The 14638-nt window shown below is 36.3% G+C and overlaps 1 protein-coding gene across 1 annotated transcript in view; it reads left to right on the forward strand.

Moving 5' to 3' along the window:
• Positions 1–14638, forward strand: part of SLK (STE20 like kinase) — a gene marked incomplete at both ends in the record, with an annotated part of 44789 nt that overhangs the window by 18265 nt on the left and 11886 nt on the right. The window contains 8 exons of the mRNA XM_084265241.1: positions 2027–2191; positions 5201–5249; positions 6006–6155; positions 8698–8770; positions 8987–9181; positions 9865–9946; positions 10906–11034; positions 12879–14288. Coding sequence (XP_084121367.1) covers positions 2027–2191; positions 5201–5249; positions 6006–6155; positions 8698–8770; positions 8987–9181; positions 9865–9946; positions 10906–11034; positions 12879–14288 — 2253 coding nt within the window. The remainder of the gene's footprint in view (positions 1–2026; positions 2192–5200; positions 5250–6005; positions 6156–8697; positions 8771–8986; positions 9182–9864; positions 9947–10905; positions 11035–12878; positions 14289–14638) is intronic.

Below are 14638 nucleotides of genomic sequence, written 5' to 3' on the forward strand. Positions count from 1 at the left end.
TTTTAATTCTTTAGAAAGGTGCTTTATCAAACTCTTTTTTTTTTTTTTTCTCCTCCATGTAAAGTTACCAAGTGTAATTCTGTTGTGGAGACAGAACCACCACAGACAGACATCTGTTTCACCTATCATGTTTAATTTACAGTGCAGCTCTAGAATAGGAAAGTTGGTCTTTCATTCTTGCTATAAAACATGAAACCAAAACAAACAATGTTTGTGTTATTAAGCAGACCTCTTTTATTATTAGAATGTGTCTGGTTTGTTTTCAAATACTGAAACAGATCTCTTAGCTTTGTTGTTAAAAATGGGAGGGCAAATGCTGAGGTTGGGTGTTTTTTATGTTTGGGAAAGAATATTGAGATAAAATTAAATGTTACAGAAAACCTTTACCCTCAACATGTGATAAATGAGGTAGGACTAGGCTCGTAAGTGTGTTTTGCTGTTGCTGCTGTTATACTGAATGTTATCGCAAACGTTAATCTTTAAACCTTTTATTCTCTCTTGCCACATCGAGAGAATTTATGGCTTTGAGTAATAGTGTTTAGACCTTGGAAATCATTCTTAAGAATTTGTATTTGCTGTCTCATATCAGCTTTTGTCTGGCATTAGTATAATGAGATTAGGTGATGGAAGTCAGGTTTTGGGACTCTTGCTGTGACCTGTCCTGGGTTCATCTCCACTAGGTTTGGTGGAGATGCCCCATAGAGCAGCAGAGAGACAGGGCAAACTACCTTGTGATGCTTCACATCGGGAGTTGGAATTGCTCCTGCTGGTTCTTGGGTTTTTGCTGCTTCGGGGAGAGCGTATGTCCTTACTTCCCATTCAACTTCACTTGAATGTCAAAAGCTAGGTGGAGCAAATCTAGCTCTTCGTGGTCTGTACATGTAACTTGTGAAGCAGATTTCAGTGCTACAACTTCCTTTATTCAGAGGCAAAAGCTAAACACTGGAAAAGCCTTGAAAAACTTGTGGTTTTGTGATGACGTGAGAAATATATGTTCTTGCTTAAAGTTTACTAAATTCCAAGTTACAGTGTTCCTTTGAACATCACTCACAAGAAAAGTATTAGACACATATTTATGCTGTGCATTTAATATTTACTTTATCCTCACTTTGCCTAGTGCAGTTGGATTAGCTTCTCAGCAATATTCTGGAATAAGTATTTACAGCAAGGGGTTTCTGATTTTTTTTTCCTATTTGAATAATAGTAACCCTAACTGTGATTTCTTGTTTAAAAGAAGCCAAAGAATATTTAAATGCATAGCAGAAATGGGATTTCTTTTGGGTTGGTGGGTAGCCAAGGTCTTTTCTTTTGCTTTTCAAGTCCACATCATTCTAGCTGTCCAGTTGATCTTACCACTAGAGCAGTTCCTAGCTCCCTAGTCGTAAGGACTAGAATAATAGGGGCTGGCAGCATTTCCAGCATGGCCAGCTTCAGTGAGTAGCCATCTATGGGATTGGCCCTGGTCTTCAAAAGCAAAGGGAATAAAATGCCCAAGCAAACTAATGATGGCTTGGGAGCTTTTTAACGTGGGAGCTTGAAAACGCCCATGGCTGAATTCAGGCGGCTGTAACCTACTGATTTTCTGTGCGGCTGTGGGAACAGCTGTGCTGCCACGACGTGGGCAGTGTCAGAAGGGCAAGAACGTGCAGTCGGAAATGAGAGGGTGCTGGCTGCCTAATGATCCTTGCCAAGTGTTAATGGGCAGTTTTTTGAGGAGCAGCACAGAATTACATCTTAGCAGTACAAAACAGTAGAGACCATAAGCTATTGATTATATGATGGTTTAAAGAACATGCCTGTCTCATTGTTTCTTGTTCTTGAGAAAAGTTAGGAAACCCTTTTTCTGCTAGAATTTATTTAGAATGTATGAATGTCTTTAAATGCAGCAGTTTTTTCTTTGTTTTTTGGGTTTTTTTGTAAAGAAGCAAAGGCAGGAAAGTAGTACAGAAATGTTGAGGGATTTTTTCTGTTGTGGGTTGTCTGGTGACATTCACATACATATGTTTGCTGTGACTTCTTTTTACAGGCTCAGAACAAAGAAACAAAAGTACTGGCAGCTGCAAAGGTGATTGATACTAAATCAGAAGAAGAACTTGAAGATTACATGGTTGAGATTGATATTTTAGCATCCTGTGATCATCCTAATATTGTTAAGCTCCTAGATGCTTTCTACTATGAAAACAATCTGTGGGTAGGTATTTTTTTTCTTCTCTAAATGCTTTTACTTATTTCAAAAGCTTATTGATATTACAGGTTTGTTCTTGGCGTTATTAAAAGATCATTTGTCAATCACATTTGTTCTGGGTTGTCACTATTGTGATAACTACTCAGTTTCAAAAATAATTTGTAAATTGTGAGTATGACTTAAAGGAAAGTGTCACTGTAAAATTGCTACACTGAGTCACTCAGGAGTTTGAATCTAAATTTTGAAAATTGGCAGTTCATTATGGTGTATGGAGAGAGTTCTTAGTGCTTATTTCTAACAGTGGGACTCAGATTTTAATTACTTTAGGACAGCTTAGAGTGAAATTCAGAATCCGTAGCTGAAAAATAAATAATGTGCTGAAAAGGCCAGGCAGTGACATATGTATTTTAGGTACAAGTGAATTCATTGATACTTCCAGGAGGGAGAGTTTGCCAGGTCTTGAGCCATAATTTTACTTAAAATCTAGGTATTTGTACATAGAAGTATGCCCATAGAAGTGGGCATACATATGACTGTATGCCACTCTTTCACTGTATGCTGTCCACTGAATAGATTTAGCTAGGAAAATACCTTATTTCCTTTTAGATGATCCAGTGCAACATTTCTAAGTGGGTTTCGAATTGTACAAAGAATATATGATTTATTTTTTAAAGAGTTTATAATTAAAAAAGATACCTGAAATAAGTAAAAGAAAATTTCCTTGGAGTCTTATAATTAAGCTCTATCTTTTAAGCATTGATAACAATGGAAGTGTAATACAACATTTCCTGATGTAGATTTATTTTCATAAGCTTTGTGAAAACTTCGTGTCCTCTGAATGCAGGGTAAAATGATACTGTGTAAAACAATGGAGTAGTGAAACAATTTCCATGCATAAAGGTCAGCATGAGAGCAAGTATGCATAAAAGTGGAATATGAAATTAGTGGATAGGCTTCACTGGCAGAATAAAGATTGAAGAGGAGTAAATATAATTGTAGATATATAGTTACAGTGAAATGCAGAGGCATGAAAGTGGCTAAGGAAAAACTGTAATGATGTGGTAAGTAAACAGAGTTTAGTGAAGGAAAAAAGGAAGAGAAAGAAACTTGGACATAAAATAAGTTTTTACTTCCCAGTTTTAGTAACACAGTTTCACACGTAAGAGGGCTTTGTCACATTGCCAAATCACACAGCGAATTTTAGAGAAAGAAATTCTTTATGCTTTCTCACACCCAACTTACCTGGCAGTAGGTATGTAGAGGAATGTAAATGGAATAGTGGTTTAAAGGATTTACAGAGAGTTACACTATATAATACATGTATTAGTATCATTGTTGTGAGGGTTAATTGTATTAGTAATTTGAGGTAATATGTAGCATAAATGATGTATATATCTAAGTATTATGGTGTAAGGTATAATTTGAGGTTTCCTCTTTTATGGGCAATTACACTCTGATTTTAAAAGTATTCTAAAGGAAAAAAAATAAGATATCATTTCCAAGAATATTAACTGTTAGGATTCTGACAAGATATATGCATAAGCTGTCAGAATGAAAGTTATCATTTAGTGTTCAGAGTTCAAATTGAAGAAGAAAAAACACATAATGAACAGTGCAGTGTTAGTCTTGGATGACCTTTCTTCTTTCTTGCCCCCCTCGTTCCCTTTGTCTATGCTTTTTCTCCTTTGTGCATGTTCTTTCTATCCTACATGTCGGTATAATTTGTGCCCCAAAATAGTTGCAGTTTATTTTTGTTTCAAATGGAAGCTAAGAACAGGAGATGGAGTTGTTTGAGTATTACTAGATTCTGGGATAAAAACCTTGATATAATGTAGGCATGAATGAAAATCATAGAATCACAGACTGGTTTGGGTTGGAAGGGACCTTAAAGATCACCCTGTCCCAACCCCCTGCCATGGGCAGGGACACCCTCCACTAGTCCAGGTTGCCCAAAGCCCCATCCAGCCTGGCCTTGAACAGTGGAAGGGAGGGGGGCAGCCACAGCTTCTCTAGGTGGCCTGTTCCAGTACCTCACTGCCCTCATAGAGAAGAATTTCTTCCTAATATCTGATTTAAATCTCCCCTTTTTCATCTTAAGATCATTACCCCTTGTCCTATCATGCCATGCCCTTGTAAACAGTCCCTCTCCAGATTTCTCCAGTCCCTCTCCAGCCCCTTTAGGTTCTGGAAGGTGCTGTAAGGTTTTCCCGGAGCCTTCTCTTCTCCAGGCTGAACAAGCCCAACTCTCTCAGCCTGTCTTCATAGGAGAGGTGCTCCAGCCCTCTGATCATCTTCATGGCCTCCTCTGGAATCACTTCAACAGGTCCATGTCTTTCTTCTACTGGGGATGCCAGAACTGGACACAGTACTGTATGTGGGGTCTCATGGGAGCAGAGCAGAGGGACAGAATCACCTCCTTGACCTGGTGTTAACACTTCTTTTGATGCAGCCCAGTATATGGTTGGCTTTCTGGACTGGAAGCATACCTTTCTAGGTGGTATCGAGTTTAAAAATGGAAGAAAAAGAATATAAACATCTGAATTTTTAAGAGTATTTTTCCACATTTTCATCTCATCTGAAACAAGAGAGGAGATAACATCTGCTACTGGAGAATCATGTAGCTCCCGTACTTGGACTTTTCAGTAAGAGATTATACTATAGTATAGTTTAGAAATCAAGAAATGAGCTTGCAGGGGTTACGTAAACCGCATTACAGTGAGTCAGATTCAATCTGACTGTTCTATTAGGTTTTATAAGTTTTATTATGCAATTTTAATTTTGGATTAAAACTTTTGTCTGAGGATCTCCAAGCATTTTTCAAATGAATTGCTTGATCAGCATGGACCTACTTTTAGTGGGTAACGGTACCAGTATTTTAGAGAGGTTAGTGAAATAATTTGTCAAGGCCAAGCAGTCTGAAACTCGTGTCTCCCAGTAATGCTCCCTTAGTCAATGGTTCAGTTCAGTGGAACTATTAAATTTGTAATTTGTGTATTCTTTTTTCTTTATACACAGATCCTGATTGAATTTTGTGCAGGTGGAGCAGTAGATGCAGTAATGTTGGGTAAATAAGTTGTTTCAAATAATAAACTTAATAACATATTAAAATTTAATGGCTTTTTTAATACTTGTTTTACATATATAGTTTTGAAATGCAAATATTTGATTGGTGTGCTATATGTGTTGCATGTTGGGGGGGTTAAATTAGCATTTTAGACCTATATCTGTGCACATTATAACATCTCAAGATAGATTAATTTTCTCTCATTTTTGAAGTGTGTATTTTGAAAACACGTTTTTGTCTTGATCCATTAAGTGAATGTGAAGAGTTGTTCTCGTATGCTTCTGGAGCTCTCTGTTGTTGTAACATATTTTATATGACCCCTTTTCAGGATCTCAGTCTTCCCCTTCCATCTTCTAGATTATGTTGTGATAATTGTTTATGGTCTATCAACCTAAAAGTTAAGATTTTTCTGTACCTATTCTGCAGATTAGGTGAATGCCAATACCACTAAGTAAAGGATCCTGGCTTTAGCATCTTTGTGTACCATACAAAAGAAACAATTTCTAAACTGTATAGCTTTTTCATAGTTTAGATAGGTAGGTGTACATAGTTCATAGTGAGGAGGGATTTGGGAATAAGGAATGAAATTTTAACTGAGAGGAGCAAATATTTTAAGATAGATGTTTTTCTGACATACAATATTCAGAATCTCTGGATTCATGAATTTTCACATATACCTCTATACTGATTGCTATCAACATACAACACCACAAAGTGCAATGCTGTTGTGTTTATTTCTGTCTCTTTCTCTCGTAGAGCTTGAAAGGCCATTAACAGAGCCGCAGATCAAAGTGGTGTGCAGACAGACACTGGAAGCATTGAACTACTTGCATGAAAATAAGATCATCCACAGAGATCTAAAAGCTGGAAATATTCTTTTCACGTTAGATGGAGACATTAAACTAGGTAAGTATGTTGCATATGAAAGACTTTCCCAGAACTTTGCATGGTCTTACAATGGTATATTCCTTAGGCTGTAGTTTGGACTGGTTCATTATTTATCTGTTTATATGCCAGTCTAACATTGAGAGGTTTTTAGATACAAGTGGTTTCACTACTATGAAGAAAGAGAAGAGAAAAAAAGAGTAGGGAGGTGGGGTGGAAACTTGAGTAAACAACCTTACCATACTTCACATATATCAATGACTGTACCAAGTTGTTTAAAGTCAGACATAGGTCCATACTGTTTCTTACTATAATGGGGCAACATCAGAACTTCCAAGTTGCTAGTTTAGAAAATGAGCATACTCACTAATCACCAAAAAACAGCACCTAGTATTGTTATCTTCCATTTTTGAAACAGAGAAAAATAATAAATTTAATTACTCAACTTAGTTTTTCCATGTCTTTTTTTAATTGTTCGTTGTACTGAAATGAAGGTAGAACAGTCTGGAAGTAAATGAATACAAGGTTTCTATTGATGATTCCTATTATTTTATCTGAATTTAAGCAGTCATCCACATTTTCCTTCTGATGTGGTAAGGTAAGCTCATATGCAAGGTTCAAAAACTTTTCTCTACATGACATACATAATTAGTTGTACACAGAGAGTAAAGATAAGGAGAAACAGATCACCACAGTGAACTGGGGCTCTAAATTCCTACCCTTGCTGCAGATGTTCCTTTTAAATGTAAGCAAGATGTGTCCAAATTCACACACATACCTACTATCTAACTCATATTGATCACACTGTCTCTATAAGGTATAGTGCATCATCTCTATTAAGTTGAGAATATTTAAGAACCTTCTTTTCTAGATTGATCAGTTAAGTGTATCTGTTCTTTTTTTCATGGATTCCCTTGCACAAGATTATTGCTCGTACATATACTTGCATGTGCATCTCTCATAATGGGTAACTAATATTTTGGCTTTTCTTGGAAGCCTGAAAACACCTTGATGGACTCAGTCTCATAGGCCTTATATATAACTGTAACAGAACCGTTATCTTAGTTTTTTTAGTATTACTATAAAAGAAATCACAGATCTGATCAAGAGTCTCATGTTCAGAGAGAGATTCTTTGTTTCTGCTCATGTTATTTGCCTCATACGACCTGGCTCCTCCTCATACATGGTGGAACTATTTTAAGCCTTTGTCAAGCTCAGCTGATAGGCAGAACTATGCCTACTGTCAAGATACTACTTTACAGTACAGACCACAGGGGGATTCTTCCACATGTACATTTAGTGATGTATTGAGATTTCCTAATTAAGATTTCATTAAAAAGTAAATATTTACTTTAGTTTTGAAAAGTCTGCATCATCCCTTGAAAGAGCATTTTGCTTCTTTTAAACCATTTGTATTTTGCTTCTGTTGCACAAAGAAATGAGTAATTTCTTGTTTTACAAATATGTGAATGGCAGATAAATTTCCATCATTGCATGGGTAATGACTTCAAGCTCGAAGGAGGGGAGATTTAAATCAGATATTAGGAAGAAATTCTCCTCTACAAGGGCAGTGAGGCCCTGGCACAGGCTGCCCAGAGAAGCTGTGGCTGCCCCCTCCCTGCCAGTGTTCAAGGCCAGGCTGGATGGGGTTTGGGCAACCTGGGCTAGTGGAGGGTGTCCCTGCCCATGGCAGGGGGTTGGGACAGGGTGATCTTTAATGTCCCTTCCAACCCAAACCACTTTGTGATTCTATGATTTATTTTTACAAGAATTTGAGTTTTATTATATTGCTATATGTATTCCCTCAAGATTTCAGATTTTGCATAGCTCTCTTAATCCTTTTTTTTCCTCTTTTTCCAGAGAGCAAAATTAGGCTTCTCAAGTGTTGAGCCCATCAAATAATTTGTACAGATGATGGCAACATACGGCTATTTTGTCCCTTTGCTGTATTATCTACACCTTCCTTAAGAAAGTTACATTTATAATAAGCATATTACACTTACTTAGATTTTTTTGCTTTCTAGGCAACCAATATTAATTGCAAAGATAAAGTTGATTTTTGGTTATATGTAACATCAGTGGTGCATATGTCAGCTTTCAGCTATTTAATATAAAGTGAAAAGTCTTGTGGGAAGAAATCCGTAAAATAAAGGGAAAATCTAGCATAATGAGAGCTCTGAAAATAAAAATTGAATGAGTTGTTGAATTAATGAAGAGCTCATATGCACTGAGTAATACAGCCTTTGTAGGCTAAGGAAATTATTTTCTAACTGTTTATTCTTGCAGTAAATTTATGCATTAGTCTTGTCCAACACAACTCAATGCTACCATTACTTTTTTAGCAATGGACAGTAATGTTTTTTTCAGTATTTTTTTATTAGAAATGCTGCAGAACCTTGGCATTCAGTTATCAAAACACAAATATCTTTATCTCACTTTGAAGTTTCAATACTGCAGAGTATTTGCTCTGGAGCATACAACATTTTAAAACAGAGCTGTAAAATAGGAAAATACAGTATGCTTTCCACCCCCCAGTTAATAGCTTTTTACTGTTTGTTTTAAGCGGATTTTGGAGTCTCAGCTAAAAATACAAGAACAATACAAAGAAGAGATTCTTTTATTGGTACACCATATTGGTAAGTGCACTGTTTTGCTGACTTTTTATTATGAACTAATATATCAGTATTACCTTTGTCATTAGTAGTATGGCTTGATACAGTATTGTGCAAGTGTATCAAGTGAGAGTACAATGTGCTTCTCAAAATTCTTCCGTGAATTTATCAATTTAGAATCTTTCTCAGAATAGGCAAGAGTCCATTTTCTAATGTGGTACTTCATCATTCTCTTTGCAGGATGGCTCCAGAAGTGGTAATGTGTGAGACCTCTAAAGACAGGCCTTATGATTACAAGGCTGATATCTGGTCTCTTGGCATTACTTTAATAGAAATGGCTCAAATAGAGCCGCCCCATCACGAGTTAAACCCAATGCGAGTGCTTCTGAAAATCGCAAAATCTGACCCGCCTACATTAGCACAGCCTTCAAAATGGTGAGTATGGGATTTACAGCTTTCCCCATCCAATCTGTAGATTTTTTTTCTACGAGGCATGCCAAGTTGTGTACATGCTAAATGTACATTCATGTTGAACTTTATGGGACTAGCTTTATGCATAAAGTCAGGTACATGTTCTATATCTGCTTGTACATGTATACATAGATCTGTACGTGTGTGTATATATCCTTATACAATTGGGACTATGGCTTTTTTGGCATAGCTCAATATAGAAGCTTTTATACTGAAATATGATGCAGAATTTGCATTCAAATTTATGCAGAATAGATTTTAGCAAATGCAGTACAAGATCTGAAGACCACTTGAAAAAGAAAAGAAACTAAGTACTTTTGTGCTAAGAAAATATTTTAACCATTTATCTATCTGATCATTTTAATATCTTTAAACAATTCATAGTGACATAGCAGATGAGGTGTATTATGAATCCAGAGCCAAAAGTAAACTCTTCTATAAACAGAGGAACATTTTAAAGACTGTATTTGTGCCCCTTTGGTCCTTGCATTCCCATACTCTCTTTGTGTTTATCGAAATCGGTACTAGGACCTGAAGTTGCAGTGTAGATGCATGTGAAAGCAAAAGAGTATTGCACTATACACTAGTCTAATGTCAAGAGAAAAGAAAAACCACTCCGTTTGCTTTTTGTGTTTGGCTTTTTGTAGGTCATCAGATTTTAAAGATTTTCTGAAGAAATGTTTGGAAAAGAATGTAGATGCCAGGTGGAGTGCAACTCAACTTCTACAGGTAGGAAGAGTGAATTGTTCAGAACTGTTGTTGAAAGGCCAGGTACATTTTGTATGTTTGAAAAAGCAGATCTGTATTACAGTAGCTATTTACATAATTTCAAATTAAGTGTATGCAATCCTTATTTGGTAAAACCTGATTAAATGATACCAACTGCAGATAAAATTTTTAGTTTACATATTTTGATGTGATACAACTAATTACTTTGAGTATTTAAATTATACTCTGATACTTACATTGGATGAAGGAGATATTTACATAAGTAATCTATTGCTGACAGGTGTTTTAAAGGCTTTAGTACTCAGCCACCCTCCATAATGCTGTCACTGCAGAATACCTAAACAAGAGTAGATGTGACTGGGTACATTTGATTCTGTTTAACGTCAGCACGCATTTACTTTATCCAGAATACATCCGGCATATGTTGAATAGATTTAAGCAGCAGGGCCAAGCAGAGAAGATTCAGACAGTAGGAAAAGAACAGGTAGCTGTTTCTTCTTATAGAAAAAGATGTAGAATTCTATGATCCTGTTAGGACAAATTGTTCTAAAAACAAAGCAGACTTTTTCTAAAAAGAGTATTTCTAGATCAAGCTTATCAGAAAATCATTTAACTGTGGAGCTGAAAAGATATGAAACCCATTTCCAGGAAAAGTAACCTTTTAAAAAATCTTTCTACTTTTATTCTTTGGATTTTGAAACAGGTCAGTATAAATTAATTACTTGTATTTTTAGCAAGCTTGTTAAACTACTTTCACAGTATATTTGAAGAAAAATGTTTTGATTTTAAAATTTCTGCAGAAAAAAGTATGTTAAGACAGTTATGATTAATGTTAACTGTGAGTTTGAGAGAACCTAAATAATGTTTCTCTGAAGTTCTATTTCTTTCAAGTTATGGTTTTCCCACTGTGTACAATGAAGTCAGCACTTAATATTGTGCTTATTTTTTATTTTCTCAAGCACCCTTTTGTTACTGTTACGTCCAATAAACCAATAAGAGAACTGATTGCAGAAGCTAAGGCTGAAGTTACAGAAGAAGTTGAAGATGGTAAAGATGAGGATGAAGAAGAAGAAACAGAAAATTCTTTGGTCAGTTTAAAACTTACTTTTTTAATATGCAGCTAGCTTCAGTCACCAGTTTCCTGTGAAGAACTAAGTTTCTGATGTACTACTCAACATTTGTGTCAAGTCTTCTAATAGTGGCATAAACATGCTGTAACCTTATTACAAAATAAGTAGTCAGCATTTTAAAAATTATCATGTTCTTAAACTCCTTAAGAATTAATAATATTTTACATGTTCATGTAGTATAGAATTTTAAAAATCAGAGACTGATTTTTATATAAATAATTTTAATGCAAAATTATTAGATAAACAAGTAAACGTATATTTGTGTTCCATAAGATGCTTAAAACATTAAGGAAGGCATATGACCATTATTCTATAAACTATGCTTGTATTTTTAGTGTGGCTGTCAAAGAAACAAAAGCAAAAAACCCTGTATTTTACCAAGAAAAGGTTGCGTTTATGTATGTATTTCTAAAGATCCTTCAGAATCTTACAACACAAATTCAGTTCCTCAAAGGATGAAGCCATAAAGTTCAGCGCTATGGTAGTAGGTTGCAGAGCATACAGGTAGCATGCTCCCTGACTTAACTGGCTCATGCACTGTAAACAGGAGCAGTGACCAGTACCACCAGTAGCTGCCATTACCAGCAATGGTAACAAAGCCAAACGCATGTGCATAAAAAGACAACCTCCGTTCCTTTCTCACCCCTTACCAAGCCAGTCGAGTCCCCTGCCCTGGATATGACTTCCCTGTGTACATTCCCACCAAGCTCCTCCAGGACTTACTGTCTCTATCTCCTAAGGCATCACCTCTCCCTGCTGATTAGTTGTAAAGCCATCAGTTCCCGGGCAGGTTGGGGTGAAGTCTACCCTGTGACTCAGTTAAGTGTCTTGACACAAGCAGCAGGTTAGTAAACTGTGAGGTAGATTCATTTACTTGTGGTTGTGTTAAAAACTGCTTGGAGATGAGCACTAAGCTTCTAAAACAATAACATGAAGAAATCTTTTAAATGCATTTTTGACTTCAAGAGGATTGGTTTTGTTAGGCTTAAGAAAACATTAAGGTAGGAGAGGTGCAACCAAACCATGCTTGTTGCAATGGCTAATCTAGTATGCAGATCAGAAGCCTGATCTGCAAATTACAGGGTTCTAACAGTAAATACAGAGAGATATCTCAGTCACTTTGAAGAGTGAAAGGGCAATTGTGGTTAAAATGATACTTTATTAGTATATTCTTTTGTGTGTCTGTATGTAATCCGATAACATTCATTCATACTCCAGCAGCAGCAATTTCTACAGTTATGTAACTGTTTCTATTCTAGTTCCCTATTGCCTCTTACTTATTCATCTCTGCTGGAGGTTTCCACCATTTTACTGGAATTTCACACAATTGAAAAACAGACCAAAATTTTTTCAGGCATTTTTAACAAAAAACCCAAGGAAAGATACAGCTACACAGCTTCTACCTAGCCTAACTGACACAAAGACACGTGTCTTTCAAATCCAACTGTAGATGGGAATACTGTGGAACTGAACTAATTTAAAAACTCAGCAAAACAAAACCCATGACAACAATGTGATTAGAAAAAGGCTCTTGAGGATCCTGTTAAACTGAGGTGGAGGGCTGACTATATCCCTTTCAATCACAAGAATTAGATTTAATGTTACTAAATTATGAAAGGTGGAAGAGTGTTCATGCACTTGTTCTGGGGCAACACCTAATGAAGTACTCTGAGATCATAACATTCATAGATATCTGTCTGTAAATACAATATTCATCTCTGTTCAGGTATTCTTTAATAAAACTGTGATTTATTTAAGTTAGAAAATGGTGATTAAATATTTTTCTACCTTCAATTTTTTAGCAGTTACCTGCAGACAAGCGTGCATCCTCTGACCTCAGTATTGCCAGCTCTGAAGAGGATAAACTTTCACAGAATGCCTCTGTTCTGGAATCTCTCTCTGAAAAAACAGAAAGTAGTACAGTTGAGGACAAAGCCAGTACTGTATTTCCAGATGACAAAACAGCTGGAGATGAATCTGAGGACGTTAAATTTAGGAAAACAGCTGATAATATATGTGATACTACTGTTAGTGATGTGAAAGTGCAGAATGGTTCTGTGCCAACTGGTGAAGATGAACAAGGCAAAATATTGTCAGCTGAAAAGACTAGAGAAAACCTGGTAAAAGATATGGAACCCCAGAAAGGAGGGAAAGAACTCGATGCTGTAACAAAATCAGAAATAAAGGATGAACCCGACCTAAAAATAGAGAAAGAAAGTGACATGGGAAATGAACAGACAGAAGATAAACTGAAAATAGTGCCTACAGCTGAAAATACTGTAGAAACTGAAGAAGTCATTTCTAAGGAAACAGGTGAAAAAGAAGAGAAGGAAACCGGAACAGATCTCTCTGAAAGTAAGGAAGAAAAGGTCCCTGTAGACAGTAGTACAGAGCAAAAGAAAGATAAAGATGAAGGTCATAAAGAGGCAGTAACAGACACCATCACAGAAACTACACCTAAGGCTGCAGATGAACTTGCTGATGAAGAAGAGGAACTAATAAAGCATGGAATTGACAACATTAAGGAGATAGGTGGTACTGCTGAAACACAGATCAGTGATGGGGATAAAATACCTGAGACGGAGGATAAGCCAGTGGAAAGTCAGGCTAAGCAGGTCCATGAGATAATCAGCTCTGAAGAAACTCCATCAGAAAGCCAAGATAAAGCGATCAAAGTAGACAAGAATCTGGCAGAAAGTGAAAATGAAGATAGTTGTAATGTAAGAAGCATGGAAGAAACAGAGATCAAAGACTCTGGAAAAGACGATGTAGACCAGAAAGCAATGCAGAGCAAGCCTGAGGATATTTCTAATGAAGTGATGGATAAACTGCCTGTTAAGGACCAAATTTCAGAAGAGTGCAGACCTGAGGATGTCCAGGATAACAACATTCAGATAGACAAGGAACATTTGGAAGTTACTTCTGATGAAATAACGAAGAATAAGCTTCAAGACACTGCCGATGAGCAAGTTGATGACTCTGAAGCCACTCCAGTCCCCAGCATTAGTATTAGCACTGAAGAAAATGAGAAAGTCAAAACAGACAATCAAGAGAATACCGAAACTTTGCAGCAGCTAGAATCAGAGAACTTGAAGGAGAATGATGCAGATTCGGGCACTGGTTCTACAGCTGATAATAGCAGCATTGATTTGAACTTGTCAATTTCTAGTTTCCTTAGTAAAAACAAAGAGACAGGATCAATATCTTTACAGGTAAGCATAAGCTATTATCTATTTTTATATAAAAGTGTATGTGAATGTGACCATAAAGTTATCTCTAAATTTTACCTTTGCAACAAAGAAAATTATTGACAGAGAAATAAGTATGACAGTGTGGAATACAAAACTGTAGAAACCGAAGTGTTCTAAACTGCATGCTCTAACTGTGTCTGGATTTTGTGCAGTTATGCAGCAAAGCTGGAAGCTGCAGAGCAGCTATTTATATTCTTACATTGTTGCATGACTGTATTTTTAAAGTATAGACTGTAACAGGAAGTCTAAAAATATTAAGGATGAAGATTTGTGAATCTCGTTCAGGGCTGATAGTCAACAAGACTACTCAG

The sequence above is a fragment of the Gallinula chloropus genome (genome assembly GCF_964237585.1).
Source record: "Gallinula chloropus genome assembly, chromosome: 5".
In the NCBI taxonomy this organism is placed as follows: Eukaryota; Metazoa; Chordata; class Aves; order Gruiformes; family Rallidae; genus Gallinula; species Gallinula chloropus.